Raw genomic sequence first — 9,492 nt, 5'->3', positions numbered from 1 at the left:
TACTCACTTAGGGAGTAAAAGAGTGACTGGTTTTAGCTTTTAGCAATTTTAGCTTACTCACTGATTAAATTTAGAAACCAGTCATAAAAATATAAAAGTTATAATGCATTAAAATATTAAACTCATCTCATATAGAAATTGGACTATATAAGAAATTGAAACGACTTCAGTCTAGACTTTTAACGATCAAACGTGACCTGAGAGACATCTGTTGACGTTGAAAAATCACGTGTGTTGAATCGTGCATACCATACACTGCTGGTTTCAGCTCGATTAGTATTATTTTCTTGAAGAAACTGAGCAATGTACGTAATGTATTGTTCGAGGGTAGTTTATTAGGTTAACATAGTGAGAGTTGCTAATGGAACACAGGAAGCGGCAGTCACGAAGGCTCAATTAGATAGGGACTGACTTTAGAATAGGGTGGCCAAAACATTCCTTATTTCTTGGGATACTTTCTACTTTCGGAATGCATGTGTACTTTATGCGCTTGTTCAATCGGTATATGTGGATTATTTATTCTTTTTAAAGCGATTTCTCCTCGATTTCGATTTGTGTGTAGCTGATTACCTGTCGGTTGTAAAAGAATAACCGGGAGGAATTAAAATCTGAAAGCATTTCATTTGAGGTTTGAAGAAGCAAGGGGATCTTCAGATTAAGTGTGAAGCTGAACCACAGCTTAGATGAATATGGGAATGACAGGGGTCGGGCCTCCGAGGCTGTTGTGTGAACCCTATTCCGCATGACATTATGTTGCGGGGACCTCGTCTTCGCTGGCAAAGAAGCTGGCAAGGGTGATTTGCCAGAAGTTACCTTTTCGTTAGGGTAGTGAGAATTGTACTTAAGTCACCTATTGTTGAGAGAGCCTGAGATACGGCGAGTAGAACGAAGCCTATATAGACTTATAGTCTTAGTAGCTTGTAGCGGAATTTCCATCTGATATCGCTATCAGATAGGAATTTCGATGTTTAAACAAAAAGCGACCAAGCTTACTAAACTAAGTTTACCTAAAGTGTATTGCAGGGTACCAAAGCGTTATTTTTTTAACGCTTTAACCTCCAGATTTCCGGCTACATTATTGTATTTTTTTCTTGTGTTTTTCGATTGTGTTTGATCGAGAGATAAATGTAACAACATTGCATTATACTGAGCATAAATTCATGAATTACGAAAACTCAAATAGACTAGAAATTGCGTTATATTTCACAAATATTGGAATAAACCATATTTCGGAAGAGTCCGAGAAAATCCAGTGATGTGGCCACCATGATTCGAAACCCTTTGCCGGCAATTTCATGTGGTTAGCGTAAAATGTAAGAACATTGAACCTCTAGAATAACTTCATTAGGAATTATGAGTGCAGTCTGTTTTCACGGGACCGTGTCAAAAGAGTTTTGTTAATTCGATGAAAAGCATGATCTTATTTAATGGTATGGACCTTGCTCCCCAAACTTTTACCCCTTAATCTCATAGGGGACAAAAGTTTGTAGGAAAGTCGTAAATTTTTCAACTTATATCAATGATAACAATTGTTATTTAAGCCAACAATTACCAGTTACCAGTAAGGCTATCATTTATTACAAAATTTATCATATGAATTTTGCTTCTCTTATACCAAATTTAAATTCAAATTCAAATTCAAATCTTTATTTGCGTGATTGCAGGTTAACAAATTTGATCTTATAACAAATTTATTTTTGCATTTTATACGTACAAAATGTCAGAAAATTAAGGTATCAAAACTGTGAAATTAAAATGTGTGTCAACTTAAAATTAATTAATATAAAGTCAACTTAAAATTAATTTATATAAAGTAAACCAAAAGCTGCCAAAAACAGGCTGAAAAGTGGTTCATGTTGTACACGCCCCCGAAGGTAACTATGTCCAGTCCAGTAACTAAACCAGTCAATTGCTGATGGAGATAGTTTAAGAGAATGCAACATAATAAAGGATTATTATTATAATATGACTATATTCAATTTATTTCATAATGCAGATGTTATAATCATGTTGAAAGCACTTTTGGCTCAACAACCCGCGCGGATTTGAATCCCGCCTCGTTTCGCAAATGAAGTTTGAATAATTAAGCGTTCTCGATAGGCTCTTCAGTGCGGCTTTGGTATACACGCAAAGGAAATTTTTTCATCAATACTTTATATGAAAGGATGTGCTTCAAATGGGAAATGGAATCGTATTACAGCTTATTCAGTTTTAATTTATTTCGTAATATTTTATTTTTATTCATACGGATCCAAACAGTTAATTAGACCTTCTTCTACATTTATACCCAACATCTATGTATATAAAAATCAATGCCACTTTTCGTTGTAATTTTATAACTCAAGAACGGGCTTACCTATCCAAACCAAATGTTTAGGCTTTGTTTGGGCTATTGAGTAGATGGTTTATGTGAAGTTTGCACAAAATCGGTTAAGTGGTTCTTCATTTAACACATTTTTTGTAACTAATATATTCAATAAATGGCGGATCATTTTGTTAATGGGGGCAAATTGACAAATTTAAATTTCAGATGGGGATTGTGCTGTCAAATTGGAACTTTTTTCAGTGTTGACAGTATCAGCATGTTGTTATGTCATTCATGCGGTCATTTAATTATTGACATGCTTCGATTAAAGCAAATTGTTTTTAATATGATTTCAATAAGAAATTCATCAAATGTAACCTCGCTGTATTGATGATGATGTTGATGCGTTTTTACATATTTTTAAAATTATGCATCGCTAGGTCTAGAATTACCTTAAGAATCATGTTGTAAAAGCGTATACTCACCATACTCGCAGATATCACTAATTTATGTCCGTTTCTGTTAAGTTGATTCTTAATATCAGCTTTTTGTTTATAAAGAGAATATTATTTTGTCTCACAAAGACTATCTATACCTACTTATAATAAATCTGTAGCAAATATATTAAATGTACAGAAATACATTCTGTACATTTAATATATTTTGAATTTTTGAAATTTTTGGGGATGTTTTTTAATCGATACTGAGTCCAAAACAGATTTTTATTGAACTTTTTCCGTCTGTCTGTCTGCCTATCTGTCTGTTCGGGCATCACGTGAAAACTACTGAACGGATTTAAATAAACGTAAAAAGACCATAACCAAACAAAGGTGGTAGGTTTGGTCCGTGGCTTGAAATACCACCCTGCGAGCAAAGCCGCGCCGCTAAATGATTTGCCATGTGTCACGATTTACTGTGTCATACGACTGGTCGTGTTCCGGAGCGATGCTCGTAGTAGCTAATTGAGGGGAAATGGGTTTGTACAGTTGTGCTGCATTTGATGATAGGTTTTGATCCGTGTTGTCATGGCGCCGGGCGTCTCGATTTGGAGAGCAGCGGGATCCGAAGCACGGTGCACCGCTGGCCGACCGCAGGTAGTAGGGGGCCCAATTAGTAGGTTAGCCACCTATGAAAGGCTGCCCCGCCACCTCGCGAAAAATCCTGGGATGGCCTTCATCGTGCCGGTTGGCGACCGGAGAGAGGTCCCGATGGCGATTCCCAGGGGGGTTCGGGCGTCCCCGCGGTCTCCAGTCGAGTCTACCATCAGCGTTGCGGTGACGAAGGTCATGGTATCTAAAATGCTGCATCTCGTACAACTTCCAATTCCCCTACCTATCCACTACCCCCACATAATAATGAAGCGTAACAGAAAAAGAAGTAAGGTTACACAGCGGCTGCACTACCTCTCATTCACAGTGCACCTCTCTAACATTCGAGGACTGCACTCCAATCTCTACGCGGTTCATCACCATCTTGAGACCTCTAAGCCGCATATGCTTTTCCTTACGGAGACGCAAATAGTCAGTCCTGCAGATGTAGGATACCTGCAGTACCCCGGGTACTCGCTTGAGCACAATTTTAAACCTCGCGCAGGGGTCTGCATGTACGTTCGAGACAACATCTGCTGCCAACGTCTCCGTAATTTGGAGGTACCAAACTTCTCTGTTCTGTGGTGCTTGGTAGATACGGGTTTGGAGCGTACGATTTATGCGTGCGTCTATCGTTCGCATAGCGGCGACCAGGAGACCACAAAGCTGTTCAACTATCTCTGCGAAAGGGCAGATACCGTTCAGCGTCGGTATCCGACTGCTAGGCTTGTATTTCTGGGGGATTTTAATGCCCACCACCAAGAGTGGCTATACCCGTACCAGAAAACCGATCATGCTGGGAGAGAGGCGCGCAAATTTGCATTATCGTTAGATCTCTCTCAGCTCGTTCACGTAGCCACGCGGATACCTGATGTTAACGGTCATACGCCCAATTGTTTGGACCTTCTGCTAACAACCGACCCAGACAGTTTTTCGGTGTCAGTTTCAGCTCCCTTAGGTACTTCCGACCACTGTCTGGTGAAGTCTGTATCTAACTACTACCCTCCCGCCTCTGATTCCACTGTTAAGAGACGAGTGTGGCGATACAGGTTGGCAGATTGGGATGAGATGCGTCATTTCTTTGCATCCTATCCTTGGCGGCAAATTTGTTTCTCTTCCAAAGACCCTTCGAGCTGTGAGAAAGCTATATCAGGCGTGATACGTCAGGCAATGGAGTTCTTCATACCATTCTCTGACGTATCACTAGCTGGCAAAACTCCCCCGTGGTACAACGCTGAATGTGCCAGTGCAGAGGCACGAAAACAGTCTGCGTTTGTAGCTTGGGCGGATGCTCGTGCTCATAAGGCTTTGGACGTCAGGGATAAGAAAAAAGAATTCAATATTGCCGCCAAATCCTACAAGCGGGTCCTCAAAAAGTCTCGCTTCGGCCGCACCAATCGCATTGGACGTAAACTAGCTGCTCTTCCCAGTGGTAGTAAAGCTTTCTGGTCACTCGCGAAGTCGGTCGAGGCAAACTTTTGTCGTTCTTCGCTGCCGCCCTTGCAGAAACCTGACGGGTCATTGGCAGTGTCTGCAGCAGAAAAAGCAAATCTCCTTGCATCTCTGTTTGCGGAAAACTCGCGTCTGGATGCTGGAAGTACCCCCCCACCGCGCCTTCTACCGTGCGACTCAGTCATGTCTGAGGTCCATATACACCAGCACGAGGTCTTAAAAGCACTTCGCAACCTTGACGTGAGTAAAGCCAGTGGCCCAGATGGTATATCTGCAGTTGTCCTGCGGAACTGTGCTCCTGAGTTGTCTCCTGTGCTGACACGCTTGTTTCGACTCTCTCTAAATTCTGCTCAAGTCCCAAAATCTTGGAAGATTGCGAATGTGCAGCCAGTACCCAAGAAAGGTAGTCGTGCGGACCCGGCCAATTACAGACCTATTGCCATCACGTCCTTACTCTGTAAAACTATGGAACGTGTACTCAATAACAAGCTCCTCTCATACCTAGAAGGAAACGATCTTATATCAGACCGACAGTATGGTTTCCGTAAGAACCGGTCTACTGGTGATCTTCTAGTGTATGCCACTCATACATGGGGCGAAGCCATTGAGAAACACGGTGAGGCACTTGCTGTCTCTCTGGATATCTCCAAGGCTTTTGATCGGGTCTGGCACGGCGGCCTTCTCAGTAAGCTTTCTGCTTACGGAATACCTGCTGGCCTTTGCAGCTGGATATCTGATTTTTTGAGGGAACGGTCTTTTCGAGTGGTTGTTGATGGCCACTCTTCTGACCTCATGGCTGTCAATGCCGGTGTTCCTCAGGGATCTGTCCTCTCCGCTACTCTCTTTCTGCTACACATCAACGATCTTTTGAATCCCAATCTTTTTGGGTACGCTGATGACAGCACCGTTACGGAGAGGTACTTGTCCAGCCCTAGGGCCAGTGCTAATGATATCCTTGAGCATAGAGAGTCCTTGGTGGAGCGTATTAACTTGACTCTAAAAGAGGTGTCTGATTGGGGCGACGCCAATTTGTTTAAGTTCAATGCTGCCAAGACGCAGTCGTGTTTATTTTCCGCAAAAAAGAGCCCTTTCACCTTGGCTCCCACTTTCCGGGGTGTATCCGTACCAATTAGCGACCATATTGAGCTCTTGGGTGTCAACATCTCATCCAATCTCAATTTTGGCAAATGCATCGAGTCCAAAGCCAAAGTGGCAGCTAAAAAACTTGGTATCCTCAATAAGGTTAGGCGGTACTTCACGCCAGGTCAACGCCTCGCACTGTACCAGGCTCAAGTGCGAACCTGCATGGAGTACTGTAGTCACCTGTGGGGTGGCTCTGCCAAGTACCAACTTGAAGCTTTGGATTCGGTGGATCGTCGCGCCAGGAGAATTATAGGCGACAATTCGTTAACGCAGGCGAAACTACATAGTCTCCAGCACCGACGCAATGTTGCCTGTTTATCGGTTTTTTACCGGATATACTTCGGTGAGTGTGCTCAGGAACTTCACAATCTTGTTCCCCCTTCCCCGTTTTACCACAGAACAGCGAGACACCGAGAGCGGTGGCATCCTTATGTGGTTGATATCCCATCAACACGCACGAAACGTTTTTTATCCACGTTTCTGATACGTGCCGCTAAGATGTGGAACGCCCTCCCGGTAACTGTGTTTCCTGCCACGTATAATTTAAGTACCTTCAAGGCTAGAGTGAATAGGCTTTTTCTAGGCAAGCGTGCTCCAACCTAGACCTCATCATTGCTTTCTAACGGGCATGATTGTCGTCAAACGCTGGCCTATCGTTAATAAAAAAAAAAAAAAAACCCCTTCTTATTGTAGGGGGAGACCCGTGCCCTGTAGTTGGCCAGTATTGGGTTGATATGATGATAATTAAAGAATCCCATATCCCTACTAATATTATAAATGTCAATGTAAGTTTGTTTGTAACGCTTTCACGCAAAAACTGCTTAACCGATCCTCATGAAACTTTGTAAAAATATTCTTGAAATGTTAAAATTAAAATAGGATACTTTTTATCCCGACATTAAGCTCAGTTCCTTTGGGAGAGGGGATGAGTGTTTGACGATTTTACACCATAACTCGGACAAATTATAACCGATTTAAATAATTATTTTTGTACTATAGAGGTTATAATATGTGTTTAATTTTGCCCAAACTATAGTTGGTAGAGGTCAGAACTCCTCACCGGACAGCAGTAAACCCCTCATTTAAGGCTTACCGATACTATTTTAGATCTACAACTAAATTTAATGCCACATCAAAAAACCAAATCAAACGCAGACGAAGTCGCGGGCAACAGCTAGTATAAAATAAAGAGATGGCTATAATGCAAGCGGGCATTGACAATTAAAAGTTATTAGCTCTGCAGGGCTCGAGATGATCAAAAACTAATTAGCTTCTGTGTGACGGGAAAAAAACTCATTACTCGCGAGACCTAGATAACGTTGATTTTAATAAAAGAAAAGAAAAGGAACGAGTGTTTGAACTCCCTGGCGCAGCGCTGTGTTTTTTTTAAGTTGGAGGTCCCGGGTTGGATTCCCAGCAGGGGAAATTTGGGAATTTACAATTTCTGTTTTTTTTAGTCTAGTAAAAGACGTGCCCTAAGCCATTTAGCGTTGTGGTACACGTATTACGGGTATGGGCTTAATATATCTGCATACTCACTAACAGGTTAGCCTGCTACCATCTTGACTGCATCATCACTTACCACCAGGTGAGATTGCAGTCGAGGGCTAACTTTTAGTGGAATAAAATAAAGATATAATCCCTATCCCTACTTAATATTATAAATGTCAATGTACTCGTAAGTTTGTTACGCTTTCACGCAAAAAACTACTTAACCTATCCTCATGAAACATTGTACACATATTTTAAAAAGTATTAGAAGTAATATAGGATACTTTAAATCTCGATATTAAGCTCAGTTCCTTTGGGAGAGGGGATGAAAGTGTTTGACGATTTTACACCATAACTCCGACAAATTACAATCGATTTAAATAATTATTTTTGTACTATATAGGTTATAGTATGTGTTTAATTTTGCCAAAATTTTGTGCAGATCTGATGAATATAGTTGGAGATAGAGGACAGAACTCCTTAGCGGACAGCAGCAAACCCTTCATTTAAGGCTAAGCGATACTGAATACTTGAATGCCAATTGAATGCCACATCGAAAAACAAAATCAAACGCAGACGAAGTCGCGGGCAACAGCTAGTTATTTGTAAAATAATGAATTTGTGTACTTCTAAGCTTTAAGATATCACCGGCATAGTGGTTTGATTTTTGATTCAATTGAATTAAGCAATTAAATTGACCTAAAATATATAAACAAAATTAAGGGAATAGTTAGTTGAAGAAGTATCCTATATTGGGTGTAAGCGGTGCGTTGCAGTAGGCGGTATCAGTTCAATAAATTCAATGGTTTCACGCAGCAGAAAAAATATTCGAATAGGTGCTTAATTTGATCAACAGCTTCCAAACTTAATTCAGAGTTCTGTTTATCTGTTTAAATTTTTTATTACTTTGTCGTCTTTAATTTTTAAGCAAGTAAAATAAGGTTATACTTTATTCTAAGAACGACAAAGTATACCGTATTTATTTATTTTATAACAAGTTCGTAAACAATATTAATATAACAATGTTCTAAGCGATGACAGTAAGCCCCTGAACTGGGAATCCGCGGGAGCCTTGATCCGTGGTTAAACATGCAAACGCCGAGGCACCTTTCCGTATTGTTATATAATATTTAATATCTACGCTTTATAAGTAGCGGATACCAATAACATTTTCCCTTTTCGTGGGACTCTTTGTGACGTATTGCTTTTGGAACACCCTCCAAAAAGGCGTCATTCATACCCGTTTTCTTTACGAATGGGAATAGATTTTCACCGTGCAACGTCTTGACACAATTTCCTGTAGATTTCACGTCTTTACATTCATTTTGAAAAGACGAATGTATTTCGTTGCCTCAGCCTATTAGCATCAATTTAAGTGACGCGAGTTCTTAAACCCCTCAATAATAGCAACCGTTTTAGCAGTCATTTTCTGTTGCAGAGCTTGTCCGTTGAAGTCCCACCGCCATGTAGATTTGCTGTGTTCGGGTCTGAAGGGCGTTGCTGACGGTGTAATTACAAACACTTGAGGCCTACGCCTTAGGTTGATAAATTTTATGACTTCTTTAATACAGCAGTGAGCGGTTTGGTTCTAAGTGGAACGTCCCACGGTTCGATCCCTTATTCCCTATTTTTTTCGCATTTGTCTTTCAAAATCCGCGCAACGGAGTTTTAATAAAGCTTTTGAGTTTGTTTAGTTGAACGCGCTAATATCAGAAAATGTTTTAGATTTTTTTGGCTATAAGGCTATATAGCATCACGCTACGACCAATGGCTACTATCATTCTGTATTAAACAGAAGTGAGCGCTGTTCTAAGTGAAACTTCCCAGGTTCGATCCCTTTTTAGAATTTATAATTTATGAATTTTCTATGAGTTGGTTCGGCCGTAGCTAGTTTGGTTTATTTTATACTTACCATGACGCAGGTTATTTGCATTGACAGTCAATTATTTCTATAAAAAAGGCTGGACTTTGGTTAGTGTGCTGAAGTGGCAATCCCGCAATGGTCTCTGCCAG

General features: G+C 40.7%; 1 protein-coding gene across 1 annotated transcript; it reads left to right on the top strand.

Annotated features, from left to right (window-relative positions):
- The first annotated feature begins 3,330 nt into the window (after window positions 1-3,330).
- On the top strand, window positions 3,331-8,983 carry LOC120627007. The gene is made up of 2 exons (XM_039894845.1): window positions 3,331-5,085; window positions 8,918-8,983. The coding sequence occupies exons 1-2, from the start codon at window positions 3,331-3,333 to the stop codon at window positions 8,981-8,983; spliced, it is 1,821 nt and encodes a 606-aa protein (XP_039750779.1).
- Window positions 8,984-9,492: the final 509 nt, after the last annotated feature.

The sequence above is a fragment of the Pararge aegeria genome, chromosome 10 (assembly GCF_905163445.1).
Source record: "Pararge aegeria chromosome 10, ilParAegt1.1, whole genome shotgun sequence".
NCBI classification, from domain to species: domain Eukaryota; kingdom Metazoa; phylum Arthropoda; class Insecta; order Lepidoptera; family Nymphalidae; genus Pararge; species Pararge aegeria.
The sequence above is the reverse complement of the archived record's forward strand: the minus strand, read 5'-3'. Positions and strand labels throughout refer to the sequence as shown.

Coding starts and splice junctions, on each gene's coding strand:
- LOC120627007 (XM_039894845.1), top strand. CDS start 3,331: ATGGCGCCGGGCGTCTCGATTTGGAGAGCAGCGGGATCCGAAGCACGG. Junction 5,086..8,917: donor AAGCACTTCGCAACCTTGAC/GTGAGTAAAGCC, acceptor TTTCTGTTGCAG/AGCTTGTCCGTTGAAGTCCC.